Here is a 24,072-nt window from a genome sequence, read left to right as displayed (position 1 = left end):
CATCTTGATCAGCCTGTTGATGGTTATCAGCTTTAATTTATTCAGTTATTACAGCTGTGAAAACAAGCAGACAAGTTAACTGTACTCACATAAAACCAACACATCTGACATTTAACAAACATCACAGCTTTGATTTTCTGGACATGGATGCAGCTTGTACTTGTAGAATGATCTCCAGGTGTTTAAAAGAGCCAACAACATTGCAGGTATTGCTGAATAGAGATGTATCACTACAGTGAGACGGGTACACCTAGCTACAGATTTGATGTTAATGCCTCTTTAATCCTCAGTCAACCGTCTACAATGTTCAAGCAGTGTGAAGCTGCATATTCTGCCAGGTTCCTTAAATAGCCACGAAAACAAAAAAAAAGGTGAATTTTGCTGACAAATAACCTCATAAAGCCTTTTTTTTTTTTTTTTTTTTTTTCAAATAATGAAATTACTTGAGCATCATCAGGACATGATACCATGAAGCACTGAACACAGGCTTGTGCAAAAGTGAAACAAATATAGGACGTGGAATGGCAGGAGACCGAGAAGACAAATTACTCATCCTGAAGCTCCTGCTAAAGCTAAAGTACATGGCGAAGGAATGCAGAAACCACAGGTGATGTCTGAAGGAGTCTCATTTAATGATGCCTGTTGTAAATCTGTCACACACAAGTACAAACAGACTCGAGTGTGATTTGTTCTGACGTCCAAACCGATGAAAGATGTTTGTCTTTTTTTTTTCCCCATTTTGCTCTGCATGCAAATTAGTGAGAGGCCTGAGGTTTCACGAGCTCGTATCGTCCCACCTGTCCTTCCTGTAGAAGCTGACCAATCAGCTGGTCTTTGTGCACTTTGCGACTGACAACGAGGAACCGCTGCCGTCCCTGTCCGTACGACTTGCTCCGTAGGCCGTATTTCTGAGATATCTGGTGGATCTGCTTGCGTTCGTCGTTGGTGAGGTCTGTGGAGAAGCGCAGATCATCCTGACGGTCTGAACTGGCATAGTTACGAATGATGTCCTCGATGTCGCGCTTGCTCAGCTGGTTTCCTGTTTTGTCCATGTCCATACCCAACCCCTCTCTGGAGAACTGCTCCTTCACTCTGATTGGTTCTGCGATGCCTTCACCATCTCGGCCCAGACCGCCTCCTTTCCAGCCCATCTTGCGGAGGAGCTGGTTTCCTATGTTGTCTTCCTTAATCTCCTGCCTCGTGGCCTCCTCACCGGAGCGAGCCAGGATCTGGGATCGGGATATGGCGTCATTGTGACCCTCCTTCCTCAGGTTGGATTTAACCACAGCCTGCGTCTGTCTCAAGGTGGCTAGTGCTTCCTCCGCTGCGATGTGCTTCACTATTTTTTTAGGCCCGATTCCTGCTGCCACATACTGTCCTTCCAAGTAAACTTCACACCTCCAGCGATGATCTGGCAGAACCGTGAACTTGTAATCAGCAGTGACTTTGTTAAACTGAGCTGTGTCATTAATGATGCAGATTGCGTTGTCAGAGTTTTCCAGGATGACCAACTCGCTCAGATGCTTCTTTTTTACGACCTGTTGTCCAAAGCGTCCACCATAATCTGACTGATTATTTCCTCTGGAGTATTGTGATTGTTGCTGCTGCTGCTGCTGCTGGTGTTGTTGTTCTTGTTCTTGTTGCTGCTGTTGCTGCTGCTGCTGCTGTTGTCGCTGCGCCTGGTTCATGCGAAGTTTCCTCACTGCCTCTTCAGCCGCTGCATGCTTTGAGCTCTTTTTAGTGCCTGTCGACTGCGCCACCAGCTCATCCTGCAGGAAAACACTGCACAGCCAAGCGCTGCTGTTGGGGAGCAGGTCGAACTTATAGTCTATCTTCATCCGATTAAACGCTGCAGAGTTGTTGAGTATGCAGATGGCATCGTGAGCATTGTCCATAACCACGAACTCCGTCCAGTGCTTCCGTCTGTCGGGCTCGTATTGGCCCTTAGAGCTGGGTGTCGGTTTATCCTCTGGGTTGCGAAGTGCAGGTAAAAAGGCCGGGGTCGGGCTGTGCATCTGGCACACGACTATGTCGTTGACTATTGAGTGTCTGTATTTACGCTGCACCACACGAACCTCGACTGGTTTCAGGAAGAGTTTTACAGCCTGCTCAGAGGCCCGGTCCCTCGCTCCATTTTTACTACCAGAGTATCCTGTGGCAAGATACACTCCCTGACATCTCAGTTCACAGGCGTAACCATCTGTGGGAACTTTCCTGTTCTTCGGTAGGTCGGCCTGAGGTATGTCCTTCAGGTTGACATATATATACTCAGGATTCGTCTTGCAGGCCTGAATGCTACGGCTCAACATGAAATTATAGTTTGGCGACTCACTTCCAGTCATGAACATAGGGTCCCTAAAAGCGACAGCCAACGCAGACGCTACATTGGCGATCAGCCTTTGCTTCTCATCCAATGTTGACTGAGCAACAGGCTGAGGCTGTGACGATGAGCCCAACTGAGAGGTGGTGGGACTGCTCCTGCCCGGGCTGTTGTAGACTCTGCAGAATGGCCTGCTGGACGACGGCCGGTCTTGATGACCGTACCCTAAACCCTGACGTCCCGAGTCCCTGCCTCCTGATCTGCTCCCTCCCCCGTATCCATTATATCTGTGCTGCTGAGAATAGGAATCTGAATTTCGAGAGCTGTGGGCTTCATACTTAGCCGAGTAGTCCTGCTGTGTTTTTGTCATGAAGCTTCCAGTGGACCCACGTCCTCCATAACCCAACCCACTTGTACTACCTGAAAAAATGTCTCTGTCTCTATCTCTATGGGAACCCCAAGAGTCAGAACTGTACGATGGGACTCTGTCAAAAGCAGGCCTCAGGGAGGAGGTACCGCCCTGCGGTCTGCTGGCGCTGCTGTAGGAGGAGTGTTCAGAGTCCCTCTGTCTCGTACCGTACAACTCACTCCTCCTGCGCTCCTTATCGTTCTCCTTCTCATCGGCACCGACTCCTCCACTGCTTCCACCGCTGACAAAGTGTACCGGCTCAAATCGAGGTCTTGAACCAAATTTTGACACAGGCATTTTTCTCATGGGCTCGTCTCCTGCAATAAGATGATACAGGTAAACAGTTACGCAAAATGGATGTCTAATTTGACTTTGGGCACTTACAGATAAATCAATTATCATTTCACATGGGCACAACAGGGTTAATGTGATTAAAGTTTGTATTTTTCAACAAATCCCATTAAAAAAGCCAACAATGCACTGATCCATCCTACTAACAAGTATTGTCTGTGAAGCAGACTGACACAGCTTATTTCTCTGAGCCACAGAGCTGCACTGTTGTCCTAAACCTGCTGCAAACACATAAAGGAGCCACACTGGTGACACATTCCTTCATGACGATGAACACTGTAGTTCGTTTTGAGTCAACGCCACATACACTGTCCTGCTGCTTTAAATACTCAGGAGTGCATGAAATCTGCAGCTGAAAGTATTTGTGGCCAGTTTTTACAATATTACATCGTCAGAAGTAATTAATAGGCTTGAAAATCAACCTTTTGCTCAATCACCTAAACTTTGCATACGCCTGAGAGTAGTTGTAAAACTATGATATAAAATATGTTGGGACACATTTAGATCTGAGGATGCAGTGGTGACACACAAACAGTACAGGACCCAGATGAAGACTCACTGCCATCAGAAGAATTGGGTCTCTTTTTTGCTTCAGAACTAGGACTCAGGTCAAAGGAGGGCATTTCGCCAGTGCAAGTCCCTTCTGCCATCACCAGCACCAGTCCAAATCAAATCCGGGCCATACCTGTTATTGAGGCCAGAGATGTAAGTTAGACATCACGTGAATGGATAAAAAAAAACAACACACACACACAGACACAACATCTAATGTGTTAATACACCATGCTGCCTATAGAGGCTCAAAACATTCCCAGGAAAACAAACACCACCTGCCTGCAGCATGCACGCAGGGACTGAAATACCGATAATGTCACTGGACAGAACATTGCTGTACACTACTGAACATTAAATGGGTAAACAGGAGAGATAATCAGCTTCATATTGTCATTAAACACAAGGCCTTTACAGAGTGACGCAGTAGGCCGACTGAGTCCACCCCTTAAATGTTAGCAAACATGTCCAAGAAGCTAAACATCACATTTACCGGCATTTAAATGTGCAGTTATTTAATTTTATCATAATCTCACCTTAAGGTGTAGCCTTTGGTCCGATTTCTATCTCTGTCCTTCACCTGAGCCACACACAGTGCATTTATTTATATGATCAGCCGGCTATTATTATCGTGCTAGCCTCTTTTAGCTAGCTACCGTTGGCAGCTCGTTGGTGGCTGCTAGCATTAGCCAGCTAGCTGACCCAGCTCCACTTCCAACAGCAACCAGCCTGCTCATGTACCGTTTCTACCGGACCCGGCTCGCGCTCAGAGGAAACCGACATGTGGGTCCGTATCCGTTCAGTGATGTATCCGAGCCGAGGGTGCTGAAACCGCAGCGTGAAACCTCCTGGGAGTTACAGATACCCCTCTAACTAACTAGCTAGCTGGAAGCATCCATTTTCTGGTACAGCTACAGTAAAATCATGGCGTCTGACACCGCACTGGCCCACAATGCTTTGCTGCCGGACAGTTCACCACTGTGGGCTGCTGCCAGTCAGGCTTCACCTGCACATGTGGTCTACAGGCTGGATACAACTCACAACCCCGTGGAGCACATTTCTGCCTGTTACTCATCAAATAATGACAAAAATTTAAAAAAATAATAAAATAAAATCCTAATGGTAAGTCATGATTATGAGATAATAAGTCTTACTTATGCTAGAAATTAGTTAAAAGGTAATTATGAGTTAAAAGAAAATATGAAATTGTGAGATAAAAAGTTAAAATCATGAGATAAAAAGCTATAAGTATGCTAAAAAATACAAAATCATGATAAAAGATCGAAATCATGAGATGAAAGGACATAATTATGCTTAAAAAAATACAAAATTATGAGTTAAAAAGTCTATCTCAGGAGATAGTGATAATTGTAAGTTAAAAAGTTGGATCTATGAAACTTTCATCTAATTATTATGACTTTCTATCTCATAATCATGACCTTTTTGAATTTCATAACACATCTTACAGTAGAAATATGCAAAATATTATCCACAGTTATAGGACTTAATGTCAAATTCACTGAAAATGACTTGACCTGACCTTAGTTTTCAAGTGTAACCTTATTATTGCCCTTTACTGTACATGGAGGCGTTTGCAAAGGCACCACATTGTAAAAATAGTCAGTTACAAGTAAAAGTTCTGTTTCAACAATATTACTTGAGTAAAAGTACATAAGTACACACACAAATTGTAGTATTAGCTGTATTTAAGGACGACTTCTACACAGTAAATAAAAAGACGGAAGCTTAAAACGTTCAGATCATATTTTTTTATTGAAAATGTACATCAATGGAATCAAACTAAAGTAAGATATTGAATAATTTGTAGTGTGGGAGAGATTCTGACTACAAGAGGTGATGACTGATACTAGAAAAATGTATGGCATTATCTGACACCAAAATGTTACTTTACACTCAGAGTCACGTCCAAAGATCATAGGTAATAAACAACAAGTCTCCACTTCAATACACAAAATATATCCTTATAAATTATATAAATGCACGAGTATTTTTTAAATACTCCTATCTGGGATTCAGTTCAACTCCACCTTATACGAATATTTGGCAAAAAAGGGAGCTGAAATCAAAAAGGACAGAGCAAATATACATTAATAATATGCACCATTTTAAGAAAAACAGCAATGAAGTTGAAATAGAAACTGCAAAACTGAGTTATTAGGGGATAAAAAACAAGCAGGTCAAAAAGGTCAAAGATCACAGCGGCAATTAAATAAAAAGATGCATGCAAAATATAGAATAGGCTGGTGAATAATTAAAGCACAATGTGTAATAATTAAAGGCCAGTACATGTGACCTCCATGGTATTCAACAGTGACGCGTAAACATGGGCACCATCAAATGAAGTGCTAAGTAGAAAGTATTGCTTTGGCTTTTGGATGATTAGGACTGAATTTAATTTAGATAGAAGCAGCAAACTGAACTCGATTGAAGAAAAACAACACGTTCACTCGTTCTACTGAATTTCATATCACGTTTAAGTGCCTCCGTCCTTAAAGGTGCAATATGTAAGAAATCTTATAATTCATACTTCAAACAAACGGAGGGTGGCAGCTGCTTACTGTAGCTGCCGTTAGCTCAGTTAGACGTGCAGCTAGTGATCTGGAATGGGGCTAGCTGGTTAGCATGCTAACGTCAGTGGTTATCTCTGCATTGGGTTCATTTTTTGAATTAAATCTTGGATATTGCACCTTTAAAGCGTTTTGTTTCGATCAGCATGCCTCGATGTTTCCGTCTTTTTTGTTTTAATAATCCTATTTTAAAAGAAAAATGAGTGCATAGTGCAGGCCGTTGCTTTTCTGTTTCAAGTAAAGATCAAATAATGATTTCACCTACAAGTCCTGTAAAAGTGTGAACCCTAACTGATGACGTTTATTAACGACTAGAGTCTCCTTATATACATTAAGACATAGCAGATTTAAAACTGTACCCGGTTACCAACCTGCCTGGGTTTAGAGCTTCATTAGGTGGTCAGAAATACCATGCGAGTCCACATAAGGCCAATATTCAACAAAAAGGAGATGCAATGAGGAGAATTTATAAAATAAAAAAAAATAAAAAGGTTCATACAGCGAGAAAAAACGGGAAGAGGTAAAAGGGTGCTTAGTTCTTGCTGAAGCTGCAATCCCCTCTCCAGGTGGTCAAGACAGATTAAAAGAAGCTAAAGAGACAAAGAGAAAGAAAGCAGGCAGTTAGAGAGGTGGCAAAGCAGAGAGGCTTTCAAACATGAGTCAAGCTCGAGATTTAAGAAGTGCATCAGATATCAGGTCAGAAAATAGATTTAGGCTCGACTGTCATAAAAACACAGACGGGTGGTAAAATCCCTGCGATCGTAACAATACAAGTAGAAAATCGTGAGATTACATTGTGCCCACTGACGATGCTGCAGTGAATGAAGTGTTAGGATTACACACAGTATCCAGATACGACAGAACAAATGTGCATCTCAATCACAACTGAAGTGGGAAAAAAGGTGTAAGCCACAGCAAAACAGTGCACGTGTAAACATAAGCAGAGGCAACAGAGCGAGAATTAGATTTGCGGACGGTGAGGTTAGAGCTGCAGCGAAACACAGATACACATTAATCAATATTATAGCAGAGCAGGTAATGATTAAGAAAACCCTGAAGGATGGGGTCCACAAAGCCTCTGGTCAGATTTGAGGTACTCAGTACCCACAAAGGCTGGTCCCTTAGCAAAGCTTGAGGGCTGAGGACCTACTCAGTGCAGAGCCAGGGATTACTGCAAAGGAAAGTGAAAACCACACAGACCAGTGAGCTGAGGATTAGAAGGAGGGCACAGCTCTTCTCTTCATGTATCTGGTATCATGTTGAATCAAAGCGTTCAATTCAAAGACAGTTTTCTCTTTCATAAGACAATAAAGGCAACCTTGGATGCAGCAACGAAACAAGGAACAACTGAGGCCAACAGATGTTTTGTGATCCTGAGCACAAAGACACAAACATACCTGAAGCTTCATCGTGTAAATCAAGCAGCTCGTTAATCAAGTCCCAATTTAAAGCAGTATTTATAATACACAATGATCGTGGCCACAGTTGTAATCTTTGGTGAAAAATTGGCCTTTATTTTCTTTTGATATAATATTTCTTTTTATGCGTAACACTGATACAAACACACAAACAAACACTGGTCCCTGCAGGACAAAATGGACATGTTGACGATTGACTTTTAAATGTGCCTTCATATAACGTAAAATAAAATTTAAAAAAAAGAAAGTTACAATTGCACTGACAACATTATTATATACTTCATTAAAAAAACAAAAACATCACATTTGTGTATAAAAAAAAGTGCAAATGTGAAAAGCTAAGACAAGTATGCACATAACACATGACAATGAATGAGGTATGGGAGAAGTGGCAAAGAGATTAGGCTCACAACTACTCATGCATCAGGCTCAAGTGAAACAGCATCAGCGAAGGGACGACCGCCATGAAATCAATTCCTCTTTTTTAAATAACATTTACGCATTTTTCACTGTTTACTGTTCACTCTCCTACACAGCTGTATGCAGTTACAGCTACTTCTACTTCTCTACCACTGCTGCTTCACAGTAAAAGCGTTTCTTTTGGCTTTTAATGTGAAACTCGATGCATCCCTCACTGTGATCGGTGCTAATAGTGATCAAACATGCAGTCGTTACCTGCGCCAAGAAGGTATTGACTGCATGTTTAACCTGCGTCATCTATGTGTCTATTTGTTGGTTGGTTTGTCAGCAGGATTACGCAAAAACTACCCAACGGATTTCCACGAAACTTGGATGGAGGATGGGTTATGGTTACGGTATTGAGATAAATGGACGGATCCAAGAGAGGGTGGTTTTCTTTTACATTTTCATTGATATCTCAGGGAATAATGAACGGATCTTTAATGAGAAATCTAGCGTATTTAGGTGGGCGGTATGTATGACTGAGTATAAAAGGGGGCTCCTGGCGAGACACGTCCTCTACTGAGTGCAGAGAAACAGGCCGATGTGAGTTTGTTTGTCTTGGCCGGCCACAGTTACTCCTCCACTGTATATCTGACAAAGTAGCAGCTCAACGAGTGTTTGCTGTAGTAATAAACTGCACTCGCCGTTACTGAAACCTTTAGGATTATACCTTTAAACTAATAACAAACCAGCCAGTGACTTAAGGATAACAAGCATGTTGGTAATTGTTGTTTAAGTTATTTAAGAGACATGCTGTTGTAAAACGAAGGCTCACTAAGCTGATTGCATCCCTTTAATCTGAAGATAGATCAGTTTTATACATTAACGACGTCTTAACGTTCCTGCATTAATCCTCATCCGTCTTAATTCTGTCTCCGCTGTAATCTACTGCAGATCTTCTCCACGCGTAAACGCTCGGGTTCCGCCGTCTGATGCATGTTTCACTTTACGCTTCAGTACATTTCTGCCCATCACAACAGTAGTCATGTAAGTTAATATTAAAAAAGCTCACTCCATCATGCAAAGAATCACTGAATATAAAACAAACATGGAATGCATTTTTTTTTTTTGTAAATACGTATAAAAAGACAAGCTGAATAATTTGCTTGTACAAACCATATAACAGACAAGCGTCATTCAGCAAAATAAGTGATGTCAAACTGCGAGCAATGCCCAGCGTCTTCCAGAGAGCAGGGGGGGCATGTGGAGGGTTGAATTATGGGGTGAGGGTGAGGGTGGGAAGGGGGAACTGTAAAGGATGATGGGGTGGGAACTCATTCACAGCAGGATCGCCACAAGGGAGCACTTTTTCTACAGGAATCCTATGCTGGAAATGAGAGAGAAGGGCTGTTATTGCTTTTTTTTTTTTTTTAGTTAAAACACCATCAGGACAAACACAGACCGTTTCACATCGGTGACATCACAACAACATTAGTGAGCAGCACTGAGTTGCACCAGCCATGACCAAGTCCTCTCCTAGATTGGGTGTGATGTCAACACTAAGGGTAAAGTAACTACTAGTTGGTTAGTCACTAAATCAACTTCTAAAATTGGTTGCACCACAGTTACTTGGTGCACAACTAAAGTAGTTTGGAAGAAGAATGAAACATACCGTGTTTGCCAATTTAAAAGATAATTTTTCAACTTGAGAAAGTTGCAGTTTGATACTGAAGTATCATTTTATTTGTAATTAAAACTGCTCAGTGAACTACGACGTCTTGTTCAATATACAGCACCAACACCAACAAGGCTGTCACCTGACACAGGTATTTAAAAAAACAAGGGGAAAATCATATAAAGTCTGGTCATCTTGGCAGCTGTACCGGCGAAATAAGAGTTAATCACTTCTTTTAAATTGACAAACACTCTCCATTCACTACCATATATTTACGCCCATATTTCCGACACAAGGTTCACGGTGGTTCACTAGAAGGAGCGTGACTTCGCCTCTTTATAACATATCATTCAATTAGGGCCCCACATGATGACTGTGTTGCAAATTGATATTAAAATTAATGAAAAAAAATTATGCTGTGTGGCAGAAAAAACTGCAGTTTAACCATTAGTGAGTATAATTCTGTGACATTTTATGACTAACATCTTGTGTAACTAATTACTTGTTTACTTATCTCTGTGGTGCAACTGCTGTTATTTTAGTAATGCATAAATCACAACTTATAATTTACATTGTAACTTGGCGAAGCTTGAACTTGGACACAGCTGGTGCACAACAGGCTGCAGGTGGCATTTAGAGGAGGTCATGCTCTCAAGGCAACTTGAAAGGCTTGAGTGTACAGAGGTTAGGGTGCAAGTACAGTCATCTTCTTCTTGGAAACATAAAAGAAACATCTTTTTAGAGTTTTTTTTTTAAACAGCCCCTGAGCTTTGAACAATGTGTCTGATTGTTACCCGTATTGCTCACTATCGTGATCATTAAACAGCAGCTTGTTTTCATCTACTGTAACAGTCTTGAGCTGCTTGAGGAGTTTACAGATTGAGAGACAGATGTCTTCGTTCATTTCCACCCTCCCCAGCGGTTTGGTCTCAACAACATCTCCCTCTCTGTGGCTTTGGCTTTTGTATCCACTGAAGAGGGGGGGGTGGCAGAGGGGGTCGTCATATGGCTGCGAGATCAACAAAACATGTCATCACTCTGAACAGAGATGGGCCCTGAGGCCGTTTGCTGCTCTGGCGTGACCCGTTAGTCCCAGTTCAGCCTTGAATGGCTCTTTGTGCTACGGCAGAACCATGTGGGGAAGGACTTGGGAGAACCACAATAAAGGAGACTGTTGTGGATTTAGGGCGGCAGATGGGGCAGTACATCAAATGGGTGTGCGGGGATCTAATAAACTGGCTGATTTAGTGGCTGGCACAAGGACGGTAAACACCGCCAGCTCTAGGATCTGATCGGCGCAGATGTTACCGATGATATACTCGAGGCCTGCAACACTAAAGTATCTGAATTGTTGCATCACATTCAGTTTTAACAGCTTTCAAAAGGTTCGTTCAATTATGTTTAAATTCTGATGCAGAGATGCAGAAACGTAGTCGTGTGCACAGCCTTTTTTATATTTAGACCATGTGCAGGATGTCAGCTTCAATGCAGGAAAACATTGAGAGTATCTGCAGGACGGATTAAATCTCCAAACATTTGATTATGTTGAAATATTGCCTTTTCAGTCGTATCAAGTTTTCTCCATCTTTTCCTAGAAGTCTAATTTGGGTAACGATTTATTCCTAACTTGTGTTTTTCAACAGTTCTTTCTCATATACGTGTAATAAAATAAAAGTTTTTGTCGAGCTAATCAATGATACTTCCTTTATATTAATTTGTTCTTATTATTTTATTACTGGTGTAAACCAAGAAGGGAGTCTTACCAGAAAAAGGTGCCTCATGCAGCATGCAGCAAGTGTGGGAGGAGTTAACTGGAAAACATTATGGATGCAACATAGGTGACACATGCACTCACAGGACAGGTTCACATCTACACAACAAGCAGTAATCGATAACTGTGTCTTCTGGGAACCGAAGAAAACACTGACTTAATCTGGAAGGTTAAATACAAATAATTATTATCCGTGTTAACACTCGCAAGACCTCTGTAGTCGGTTTTTAATCAGTGACCCACAGACAAAGCTAAAGTGGCGCAGCTGCCCCCTTTTTTGGAAGAGGCATTTCCCAGGCAGAGCTCGTAAAGAGAAGAAGTGGCTGTGAAGAACAGAAATTAACAGGGAAGAAAATAAAGCGACAAGAACCTTCTCAGTGCAAGTGTCTTCTTCCTTTTTCTAACAGGCACGGCGTCACATCAGCTTCAACACAAAACCAGCAGTGGATTACCAACATGAAGGGACCAACAGTGTCAACAGCAAACTACAACCAAACATCTGGCTTCAAACGATCTGGAAGCCTGAAACGTGCTGCCCCACATACTCATGATTCAATAAAACTGTTGGAGGGAGCAGCAGGATGAATGTTAATATGTCAAGAAAAACAAATTTGGAAAATTGAGAGAGTTCGTACTGTAGATTCATTAAAACCAGATGAGTGACTTCCAGAGAGCCGATTTTCAAGTAAATGAAACCGTCCATTAATCGTTAACAGAGCTGCAGAGTCCTGATCTGTTTTGCTTGAGATGGTTTCTGACTGGAATTCACACATCAAATGAAGCTGACGTTTGGCAACTTTTCAACTATTTAAATGAGGACAGTTACTCCCTCCTCTCTCATCATCTTATTTTTCCACATTGTTCATAAAATACGAGTTCTAGTCAGCTACTATAAAGGAGGGCAAAGTGCAGCATTCATCTGCCTCTCAGGAATAAAGAGCAGAGTGAGAGATTTTCAGCTTAGCCGGAGCCTTTAACTACTGCAGGCAAATATCAGGTGGCTTATTAATAAGTGGTGACAGAGAAACCGCTAAGCTCTTGGTGATATTAGTGGGACAGATCATAATTAGCTTCTGTCTGCAAACTGAAATCAAAGCACAAAGAGTGTGCATTTTCTTCAGGATACAGCAACATATTTTAGTGTAATGCACAACAAAGGGACCCCAAGAGCTTTAACACAAACAGCTTCTCACATATTGGCAGTGGTATTCATGTACTGGGACCTCATTATAGAAACTTCCTAAGCCTGAAATCCTATCTTAACTCAGTTTCAGATGACTTTAGGATTTTTGGTATAACAGAAACCTGTTTCCTGACTGCATTTTGGAAAACGTCCCATCATAATTTAGGATAGGACAGTAGCCATTACAGAAACGTCCTAACTTAAGAATATCCTGAGTTAGGGATCATAATTCAGGATGACATAGACCCCATCTTAAATTCAAAATAAGTAGAAATGGCGGCAGCACTGACAATAAAGATGGGGACAACATGAACACCAAAATATTATGATTGACAGGTGACTCAAATTGTAACTGCTGGAGAAACTAGCACCATTGTTAGCCTGTTGGAGAAGCTAGCACCATTGTTAGCCTGTTGGAGAAGCCTTAAGGTAAGACATGAGGTCTGAGATAGGACAGGAAACAGTCGTGAGTTAAGCTATTCTTTCTGTCACGAGGACAGGATTCTTCCAATCTTTGAAACTTAATTAAAGATAAGCGGTTAGAAAATGTTTCTGTAATGCGGCCCCTCTTGTGTAACATTAATGTGGAAGGCAATTCACTGAACAGAGCCCATAAACGAATCTGGCAAATGATCGACATCCTGGAATGTCAGTGTAATAATATGTGGCCTGGTTCCTCCCAGCTTCATAGTCTCCAGGCTTTTCCTATCCTTGAACAACTGGAGGTGATCTCCTGCACCTAAGCTGAAAGGATAGACAAGGAAGGCACAGGAGGAAGAGAACAATACTTACTTTTTCCTCTCTTTGTCCCTCTTGAGTGTGGTGGAGCCCCCTGCCTGCTGGGCTTGGTTCTGCAAGAGCTCTGCAGCAGTCTTTTTCTGTTTGAACATGTTGAGCTCGTCGTCAAGGGACTTTTTCTTCTCCTCCAGTTTCTTCTTCTCGTCCTGGTGGAGCTTCTTCAAACGGTCAAACTTCTCGTGCAGCTACGAATGATGACGAAACAAAACAATACTTTGTTATTTCAGACAAGAGCAGAAATGTCCTTAAAGAAGAGGGATGCACATAATATTTGAGGATGGGGCAGGATCCACGTTCGTTACCTCTTTCTCTGCTTCTTTGAGCTCAGCTTCCTTCTCTTTGACTCTCTGGACGAACATTTGCCTCATTTCCTCTTCTTTCTTCTGGAGCTCTCCCATGAACTCGTTCCTCTTAGCTTCATACGTCTCCTGAAGACTGGCGGAGGAAGAAAGACAATTGGGTGCAAAATTAACAGCGGAAAACATCACACCAGATGCAGGCACAGAGTGGAGAGCAAGAAACTAAAATAAAAAGTCCAGTCTCGAGTCCCTTACCTGAAGGGCTTGCTGTCAGGGTCTGTGTCCTTGAACCCCATCTCCTCCAGTTTGCAGCGGCGGTAGAGCTCATAATGACGTGTGTGAGTCTGCTCTCGCAGGTCCTCCATGTTCACTCTGATCAGCATTTCTCGCAGCTTGACGAAGTCACAGTGATTCTCATTTTCCACTACGAGAGACACACATCATAGTGACACGAGTGTTTTCATAACTGCATCAGTCCAACGTTCAGTAAGTGTACGGTAGCACCATATAACATTTATACAGCAAATAAACGCATTCATTATAATCTGACAGAGTTTGGTTTCACAGACTCAACGGCACAAGTTCGAAACAGAATAGCGTTCATGTCCTGTGGCTTTCAATTGATTTTGATGCTGGACTGAGCCAAGCAGCGCAGAGCATGTGACATCATGTGAGTACTCATGCTGTCTGTGGCGAACAGACAGACCCAATGTCAGGTAAAGCCTCGGGCCAGAAATATTATGCAGCGCAGTCCGTAAGCATGAGGACAGTGATATGTTTTTCATTGTTTCGGCTGTAATCCAGCACACTGAATTTCAAATGAAACAATGACTGAGGTTAAAGTGCTGACTTTAAGCTTTCGGGATTTCTGAGGGTTTTCATATCCATGTTGGGTAAATAGAGCAGAAATAGTAATCCTGTTTTCCCTGGAGGGTTGTGTCTGAATCTCTACACAGGTCAGATCATTGGATGTGGATAGTAAATAGATTTGCTGCAGTACAGAAGCAGAGCGGGAAAACTATTCTGTGGTTGAAGCTTCTCTAATGTGGCGGTTTTCTGCTTTTTTCCTGTTTTATCTCATTATAGAGTGAATATCTTTAGTTTCTGGACCGTAGGTTAGATGTCACCTTGTACTCTACTAAATTTAGATGAGAATTTTCCACTACTTCCTGACCTTTTAAAGACCAAACAATTCATTGATTAATCAAGAAAATAATATATGTAATAAATGAATAAGTAAATAAATAAATAATGAATGAATTGATATTCACAGTAATTGCAAATTGCAGCCCTATACTAAACCAACCCAAACCTGTCTACACCATTCAATTTAAAGCTGTACAGTATGAGGCTGGATTAGCTTAAGTATTAGCTTTGCCACACACATTTCAGACACTCTGCTACCCATTAGTTATACATTATGCGCACTCCATTATGCATTGATCGAGTAGGTCAATAATCAACATGGTCAGCGACATAAAATGTCTCTCTGACATACAGCGTAATGGCAGAGAGGATGCTGGAGCTAAATGAGGTTATATAACTGGCTATCAGCGAGTGTGCAGCAGCTGTTGGAGCCAAGGAGGAATACGAGGGGAGGGAGTCGCTGCAGCAGCTCTGACGAGAGGGAGCATGCTCTCATTTCCTGTGCAGGATGTGACCTAGGCTTACCCTGCACCGTCCCCCAGGGGTACTGCCGGGCCTTCACCATCTTGTTCCCAATCTTCACTTCCTCTGTGCTGCCAACCACGGCAAATGGCAAATGGCTCTGTGGGGCAGAGGGAGAAGAGACGTTGGTGTATGTATCTAAGCGTTAACATCACACAGAAAACTGAGAAAAAAGTGTTATTTCTATTCATGTGACGTGACAATTAAGAGCCACTTTTCACAGACACAGACTAACAGCTCTGACAGGAGGATGTATGACCTTTTATGAGACTTTGCAACAACAGCCGAGAGGCAACGGTCTAACACAATCAGTTATGGTGAGTTGAGGCATTTCCACAGATCAGACCGCGTAAACAGCTAAGTGAGCTTTGGCTCATCTCTCAGTGAACGCAGGCCCTTTCCCACACTGCAGGCTTCCTGCAGAGTGAGCTGGCTGATTGTGCTACTCTGCACACACTCCTCCCTGCATGAGGCAGCTTCCTGACCGCCTGAGCAGACACAGACGATGCCTGTCCTGCTTCTACATCACATGTTGTTTATGCTGATAACGTATAACTCAAACTTACAGACAATAAATGTGCTGAAACCACCATTTCCTGAAGATTCAAATGATCAGTCTCAGTCTGACTAACATGAGTTGCGACTTGTGAGCCTTACGTTCATGGTGGAGTTGATCTCTGCCACAGACTCGTCATCAGTGGGGAACTGGTATATCTGAACACCGTTGCTGACCAGCTCACTGGTGATCTTGATTTTGAACTTGGCCAGCTCGCTCTTGGAGATTGCGTCCGACTTGGCAATGATTGGGATAATATTGACCTGCAGTTAAGAAAAGAGAAAATTACATAATGACAGGGAGCAGACAATCATTTTCTGATGTGCAGATAAATATAGAGCAGCATCTGTCTTCGGCAACATTTGTAAAGAGTTTGTGTTTTTAAAAAGGACTAAAAGGTTCAAAATCAGTCACAGTAGTGTGACTTTTATTGAACGGAAACTGCCACCACAAGCTTGGCGGTCGGCAGGTTCACTATCACAAATCAAATATTTCCGGTCTATCAGAATTTTTAGCTCAAACTGAAAAACAGGTTAAGTAATATAATAAAATACACCTACACACTTGTATCTGATACCATTTACAGTCACTGGTTGCCCCGGATTGTAACAGCAATTTAAAATGCAATTTCATGAAGGGAAAGGAACTGAATAACCTCTGCTCTCTCCATCATTTCAACACTTCACAGTACCTCCCTCTAGGTACAGGATCTCAGCAAATCAGGCCTTTGTGTATTGCAGACAATTACACATTCCTAAGCACAGAGATAAAAATAGTAAATGCAGCAAAGGGAGCAGCAGGCTTCCATCTCCTGCTCCAGATCACTTAAAAGCTCTCCAAACATGGTGTTAACAGTGAGACTCAACTGATTTCTACCACATTTATGCTACACAGAGACATAGGGAGGAAGGGGGAAACAGACAGGGTCATTCTCATATATGCTCTTACAGCTGGCTGATGAAAAATGAGGCTTTTACTCCCACACAACAATTTTCTATTTTCCCTGTTGCCTACACAATCCCAAATTATTTGCTCTCCAAGTGGGGGCCCCTTCAACGCAAAGCAAGATATGCTCAGGGTCATGTGAACAAAAACACTGTGCAGCACACACGAGTCCGGTGAGGGTTCAGCATCTTGCTCAAAGACACTTCAGCAGAGTACTGTTCGAATGCAGCACCCCCCCCAACGTGAATGTGTAAACAGAGTAGGCTCTGCTATGGATGACGCGGTTGTGAGCTCTTGCCAGAGGGCTCAGCTGCTCTGGCAAACACTGAGCCGACTCTTTGTACAAAAGCCAGGAGGTCCATGCAAATAAGCCACTGTGGATGGAGAGGACCTCACCAAGCCGACTGCATTTCACAGCTGACCTACACCGACGCACTAAGCAGACAACAGACAATCTGCATGTAGGAAAATAGCCTGGAATGAGGTTTATGACCCATGACTAGAGTAGATAGATAAAAGCTGCAAACAGCAACACAGCGCCAAAGGATTTACCTACAGTATATCTATGACGTGCTACAGTAAATCTATCCCGGCTCATTATGTAACAGTCATTCTTTAACATCAGGCAACTAAGGCTATGACACTATGACACTAGCTTGAACTGATCTGGAACCGATTGAAAACACCGATAATAATCATCGCCCAGCTCATCAAATCAACAACTACTTCTAGTGGAAACACTGAGAAAGAAAACAACGGCTCCTTGCTGATTGTAATGGTTTGCTGAATTGAGGCGAAGCTCACCTTGCTATCCAGTTTCTTCATGGTCACCAAGTCCAGGGATTTAAGCGAGTGTCCTGTGGGAGCGATGAAGTACAGGCATGCGTGGATGCGGGTGTCGTGGTAGCTGTGTAGCGTGCGCTTGATTTTCAGCTCCTCCTGTAGATATGCTTCAAACTGGGCGTCAATGAACTCCACAATAGACTTGTAGCTGTCAGAAAATGAAGAAACATGAAAGACATTTGAGCCTCTCTTTATTGGTACACTGTCCTGTTCAGCTACTTAACAGTGTTTTAGAGTCATCAGTAAGAAATGCAGACTTCTTTAGCCCAAATCTGGAATTTGGGGGATAAACTGTGAGCTCAGGTATTCTGAAACGCCCCCCTGGTATTCAGGCTTTGTCAGTCATTCAAGAGCAACTTCCTGGTTAACACTTAATTTTAAACTTAACAAGTTGAGGTAATCCATCATCAGGGAGAAGGGCCTTTAGCTCTCTTTAGCTTAAACAGTCGCACCCATTTAAGAAGGTCTATCTTACAATGTTTACTTAATAAATGACAAGAATGATATATAGATTTTTCAAAATTAGCAGTCGACTACCACAATAACTATTTCAACATTAGCTGCAAACCTGAAAATGATACATGCTACAGAAAATGGACATAAGAAAAAGACCACAAGCATTGAGGACTACAGGAAGCATCAACAGGTATCCACCCTTCCCAACAAACACAGACACACAGCTTGTGTACATACTGTAGGACACTCTGCATGTGGTAGTTCACATGACTATGAGTATGTGCTTGTGTAAAATGCAGTAAGTGCATGTCACTTCCCCTATGATTGCTGAACAAAGTGTAAAACCTGGAAACAATCCCAGCCTTCTCTGTAAAGAGAGAGAGAGCTCACACCCGTCTAGACTTAACTCAGAAGCAGACTTAGCAATTACACTGTGGATGGTGAGCTTGGTAACAAAATCTTACGTTTGATGAAATACTTCCAGACATTGGTCTGCAGCGGCTATAATCTTGTTTTACAGAAAAGAAGCATCTACGTCTGATTTCTGTTTTAAATCTGATACTATGAAACTAATTGAGAAGGAGACCTGACTCCACATCCTCAGGGTACGTTTGCAGGATCAGGACTGACTGAATGAAACCTGAACACCGAAAAGGCTCAGAGCTCTCACAGAATCACTGTATGTCAGGAATGTTGTGTTTACAATCAAGTGTGGATTTCTGCTATTGCTCACAGAAAGTGTCAGTGAAAATAAAAGAAACCGGTTTGCTCAGATCAAACCTTTTCACACAGCTTTACCTGTCCTCCTTGTTGATTTGGTCCCCGAAGCCCACGGTGTTGACGACAGTAAGTTTGAGGCGCACGTTACTCTCCTGGAGCTCATAGGTGTTGGACTTGAGCGTGACTCCCGGCTGGTTGTGCTGGGTGGGCTCGCCCTCAAACTTGGTGTTGAACAACGTGTCCATCAGGGTGGACTTCCCCAGGCCCGTCTCACCTGAGGACACAGAGAAGATGCATTATGTTATTGAGCCGCTACAAACTGTGATCTTGTGTTCAGTCAGCTGTTGCTTCAATAAAGTCATGATGCTGTTTCCTTAAAGTAAACTGTCCTCTTCACCTCCACTTACATGGCAGTTAGAGCCCAACTGATTTTTGGGGCCATGGCAGACACCAATAATAGGAAGTAAAACATTTCAATAGACATATCGGCCAGTATACACACATTTTTCGTAATTATTCCTAAAATGTGGGTATGAAAGAACAGTTAATAAACAGCTGGTAATTTCTGTCATTTCCAAGAAACTTCTAACTGGCCTCTGCTTAACTTCTGCTGATACTGCCATTTTCATTTCCAACTGAAACAGCATCTTCACTGGGACTTATTAATCTTCTATTAATTCTTAAAAATGATACAGAAGAATCTTTTTTTGCTTTAGTTTCTGTCCGCCAATAATATCTGCCAACGGATTTATCAGTCGGGCTCTCGTGGTAAAATCCATCGTTTCACCCTGCATGCATCCAAGCCTGCAAAAATTCAATTATATATTTTTATTTTATTGGTCAAGATTCAATTTAATTATCCTAATACAAAAAAAATGCAGAATTAAATTATAGTTGTTGTCCCTTTATGAAGGGACAACAACAAAACTGAAGGAGTAAACAAGTGAGTCTTTTATAAAAGCTTCCCTTGTTGACCATCTATTTAATGGAACTAAAAACATCTAATAAATATGTCATTTTCAAATGCTTGCAGCCACAGAAACAGCGGCAGTAACTGCTTATTTGCTGATGTATTCCGACGTCCATTTACTGTGAGAGGCTGTCAGATGACTCAGATACAGAGCTCCCTCTGTAAGAAAGTCTATTTTTAATCATCACAGCCTGACCTACAGTCTAAGCATGTTAGCCCATTTCGTAGGACATCGCTCCATGGTCCAAGTTTTGAAATCTTTGCCTCAGAATCCAAAGTAACTGATGCATCGAGGGTCCTATTGCCCGTCTCTGAGCTCCGTTTAAGTCACTATAGAGAAGTCTCTCGAGCTGAAAGCAATTTGGCATCTTGTTTAAAGGAACTGAGGGCCAAACTGAAGAGGATTGCAATCAAACCGCCTGAGATGACACCAACATAATAAAAACCCTGTGCAGAAATGTAAGTCATCATTAAGCCCAATGAAATCGCTCATCTCCATATTTTGGATTCCCTCTTTGGAATTTTAGACCACAACCCAGTTATATTCAAAACACGATCACATGCCTTTGCCTCGAGTAATGCTTAAACTACCGTGAAATGCTGTACTTGTTAGTCACACATCAGCATTTACAGTTTGGAACAAGAGTTGTTGTTCCTCTTTTGCATCATCTTTGCTTCCATATTCTTGAATGCATTTACTAAAGTTTGTGTTTCTAAATTGTGGTTGCAATAGAAAAACAAATAAAGTAATTGTTGGGTTTTTTCCCCACAGAAATATAAATGGACTTAGTATCTCCACAAATAGCAGAGAAGGAGGGAGGCTACACCATGCCACTAAAAATGGCCATCAGTCTTCACCAAAATCTATAAAAAAAACCAACCATATATAAACTGTAGTATGACTGTACTAATGTAACTAGACGTCTAAATTGCAACTGTAGACAGCACACAACATCTTATAGAAACAATAATTGTGAACATTCACTACTCCTCTCTAACCAGTAGTGATGTATTAAAAACTGGAGTAAAATGACAAAGCATCCCCATCAGAATCTACAAAATCTCAGAGCTTGAAAGTGTTGTAAACCGGTGTGCGAAACACATTTGTATGCGTCATGTCTTCCCGTCAGTATATACCAACACTAGGAAACATAAAGGGGATAAAACAAACAAAAGGCAAAGGAAGAAAACACTGCCAACCATTTGGTTAAACATTTCCACTTCCGCCTGTGGATTTCATGAGCCCCTGAAGCAAGATGATTCCCAATACCAACTGTCTGACTGTGTAAGATGGCAGTAATCCAATGTAGCCAAAAATACAACATCTAAAGTTTTAGCCAGAATTCACTGTTACAAATGGACCAGAAAAAACTTTAGAAAAGACGTCTCAGTATAACACAAGACAAAGAAACAGCACCACAAACTGTAGCCCTAATAATGACCATAAAGTCAAGTCACTGTCTATCTAAAAGAGCTTCAACACAATCTGAACCTTCATCTCCTCCATAAAGCCTGGGTTTATTGCATGACTGTGGTATTAGATTACATTAGTGTTAGCTGGGTGCACTTAATAAACAGCTAACTGTGTGTATGTGTACATGTGTGTGTGTGAATAATTGCAGCACTTGATGAAGCTGAAGACACTTGTTGTGTCAATGTAACATTGAATGTACACGCAGACGATTCTCACTGTCCGACAAATCCTGCAAAAGTCATATTTGGGCGTCAGAGAGGGGTAAAAGCATGCATGACACACTCACCAACACAGAGGATGTTGAAGCAGAAACCGTGGTTGACAGACTTGTTGACCAGCTGGTCAGGCATGCTGTCAAAACCGACATGGCCTGCCAGAGGGACAGCACGAGCACCTTCACCCTAAAAATGTAAGAAATCAATGTTAAACATCAGGAAAGGTGACCATGTTGTGCAATGATATGACCTGTAGACATGCACAGGTTTCTCGCCAATATGCTAAAATTAACATCCTAGCAATTGTTATCTAGTGGAGAAATAACATTATATTGCCAGACTTTCAACCATTTTGAGCACATTCGTGTTTAAGACTGAATTCAGGTGCAACGCAGCTCACTTCCTGTTTCCTGAGCTGTAACTTTCTTCCCACAGACGAGACAGTTGCAAACCACAATGTACATATATGGAAAGGTGTCGTTATTCATGTCAAAATCACTGTAAAAACAACTAGAGCTCTGACAAATATATCATCTACAACCTGATTGTTGTGACATTTAAAAAACAAGAGCTGTCCATTTAACATAATTGATATGTATTTTATAACGTGTGTTTCTGTGGTGTCACTTTGACTTGAACCCTCCAACTTCCTATTTCTGGCTGGTTGCACTTCTGTTCACTCCGCTAGTGTACACACAGTCTATCTGTGGACCAGCACAGCGACACAGAGAGTGTAAAAAGCACTGTTTTTATTACATGTGTGTGGGGGCGTGTGGCTGCTGCTGAGCATCTCCATCTCTGCGAATCTCATTTCTGCAGCCTACATCGACATGATGAGGTGCAGGAAAGCAAAGAATTTAGATTATATGGCAAAGCAAGAGCTCTAAACCTCAGCTAACCAGCCATTATGTGGCCTAACATAACACGACGCTGCTTTCCAATGCGGTGTGGGCTTTTGAGGGGAAAACATTCCGTTTGAGGGTCAATTTAAAATAACTTGACAAGCTGATGGCAGCGGACAGTTGTGGATTATTTGGATAGTTGAAATTAGGTTTAAACAGCTGAGGGGAGTATTTGTCAAACTGGGGGTAATGTGACTGGACAAACAGCCCCTTTCCTCTTCAGCTGCAAGTGCAACATTCCTGAAACCAATCCTGCTTTTCACGACAGTCACAGCCAAGTTATACACAGCGGGTTTTCATTCATTGAGCCGCAAAGGGATATCAAACTGCAAAACCCTGCTATTCTGAGCCCTCTGTCTGGGTGTAGTGGTTTCCTTTCCCCCCCCCACCACCACCAAAAAACAAAAAGCAGGCAAACTTTACACACGCTTTTTCAAATTGCAGGCTTATAAGTCTCGTCTATAAACGGCCAGAACCGGTTTTGTTCCATATTTTCTATGAACATCAGACAACGCCCGACTCAAAGTTAACGGGACTTAACATGAAACAACATAACGGAAATGAGCATCGTAGCTGAAATGGGGGCGTACAGAATGAATGGCCTAGCGATGGCTCTATTATAGGTAATCGTTTTTCATAAGCTAATACAGACCAGCACGCAGTTTATAGACTATATGAAGGTTTATATCGTTTGAAAGGGTGGTTTTAGCTAACGATATCAGCACAGGAAATCTGCAGGCGTTAGCTTACGACAATGAGCACAAGAATGAACATATTTTACCAGAAAGGTACGACTGAGCAGCATTTAGGCCTTACTTTAATATCCCCAATTCTTGAGGATTTGGAAAGGCACACTTATATTTCTAACAGCACCTGTACGTCCTTTTGTTTGGCGACGTTGCTCTGAATTTTGGACGATAAAACGGACGTTGACTCGCTAGCTAACCTGAATCTACACCTCTCTTACGTAACGCTAAAAATATATTTTTGAAACTGCTATTTCTGGCAAACATATTTCGAGAGGTACGTGTTGATAATGACAGTAGCATCCCGTGTTAAAAAAAAAAAAAGGCTACTCACCGCTTGCCTCGCTATCTCGGTTGACGCCATGGTAGTAGCTGTTAGCTGGAGGACGAAACCTCTGCTGCTCACTGTGCTTAGCAAGAGGAGCTGCACCGTTCAGGTTACGCCGAAAGATGGCCTAGTAGGAATGTACCACTGTTCAACGGGCTATTTTGGGTACGCTGCCGTGATAACCGTGCTCATATTGAACGTTGTTTAAATAGGGCCATTAAAATAACACCCTCCGGCTCGTGTTGTGTCATTTTTCTTCAAAATCATAATGATTAAAAATTAGCATTACACACTGAGCTCCCCCACAGGATGTCCTAATGGTTGCGTCCTGTGAAGTGAACCGCAATCAATGAACGTTACAAACGGAAAAGTAATTAAATATTTAAATAAATAGGTTAAAAAAATGAATATATTACTGATGATTGTAGACATAAACACATATGAGGTGTTTGAACAGAAGTAGGGCGTATTATGGTTACTAAC

General features: G+C 42.0%; 2 protein-coding genes across 5 annotated transcripts; both read right to left on the bottom strand.

Annotated features, from left to right (window-relative positions):
- Positions 1-16: 16 nt before the first annotated feature.
- On the bottom strand, positions 17-4,586 carry nkrf (NFKB repressing factor). The gene is made up of 3 exons (XM_084352449.1): positions 4,169-4,586; positions 3,640-3,765; positions 17-3,046 (listed from the first exon to the last, which is right to left on the bottom strand). The coding sequence occupies exons 2-3, from the start codon at positions 3,728-3,730 to the stop codon at positions 756-758; spliced, it is 2,382 nt and encodes a 793-aa protein (XP_084208575.1). The 5' UTR covers positions 3,731-3,765; positions 4,169-4,586; the 3' UTR covers positions 17-755.
- Positions 4,587-5,386: 800 nt separating this feature from the next.
- Positions 5,387-23,702, bottom strand: septin6 (septin 6). Of its 4 annotated transcripts, none has more exons than XR_014622687.1 (11): positions 23,596-23,701; positions 21,685-21,799; positions 19,033-19,228; positions 17,740-17,926; positions 16,092-16,253; positions 15,438-15,534; positions 14,022-14,190; positions 13,770-13,902; positions 13,462-13,652; positions 11,857-11,910; positions 7,709-9,427 (listed from the first exon to the last, which is right to left on the bottom strand). XR_014622687.1 is itself a non-coding variant. In XM_084353905.1 (11 exons), exons 1-10 carry the CDS (start codon positions 23,623-23,625, stop codon positions 11,523-11,525), a joined length of 1,284 nt encoding a protein of 427 aa, XP_084210031.1. In that variant the 5' UTR covers positions 23,626-23,701; the 3' UTR covers positions 7,709-9,427; positions 11,479-11,522. The 4 variants fall into 4 exon arrangements, 3 of the variants coding, with proteins under 3 accessions (XP_084210030.1, XP_084210031.1, XP_084210029.1); XM_084353905.1 differs by lacking the exon at positions 11,857-11,910 and adding an exon at positions 11,479-11,526; XM_084353904.1 differs by lacking the exons at positions 7,709-9,427; positions 11,857-11,910 and adding an exon at positions 5,387-6,810.
- Between the last annotated feature and the right edge of the window lie 370 nt (positions 23,703-24,072).

Source organism: Pagrus pagrus (assembly GCF_965226575.1).
Source record: "Pagrus pagrus genome assembly, chromosome: 5".
Lineage (NCBI taxonomy): Eukaryota > Metazoa > Chordata > Actinopteri > Spariformes > Sparidae > Pagrus > Pagrus pagrus.
The sequence above is the reverse complement of the archived record's forward strand: the minus strand, read 5'-3'. Positions and strand labels throughout refer to the sequence as shown.

Coding starts and splice junctions, on each gene's coding strand:
- septin6 (XM_084353903.1), bottom strand. CDS start 23,625: ATGGCGTCAACCGAGATAGCGAGGCAAGCG. Junction 19,229..21,684: donor CTTCAACATCCTCTGTGTTG/GTGAGTGTGTCA, acceptor CTGTGTCCTCAG/GTGAGACGGGCCTGGGGAAG. Junction 14,191..15,437: donor CCCCTGGGGGACGGTGCAGG/GTAAGCCTAGGT, acceptor TGTCTCTCGTAG/TGGAAAATGAGAATCACTGT.
- nkrf (XM_084352449.1), bottom strand. CDS start 3,730: ATGGCAGAAGGGACTTGCACTGGCGAAATGCCCTCCTTTGACCTGAGT. Junction 3,047..3,639: donor ACCCAATTCTTCTGATGGCA/GTGAGTCTTCAT, acceptor ATCTTATTGCAG/GAGACGAGCCCATGAGAAAA.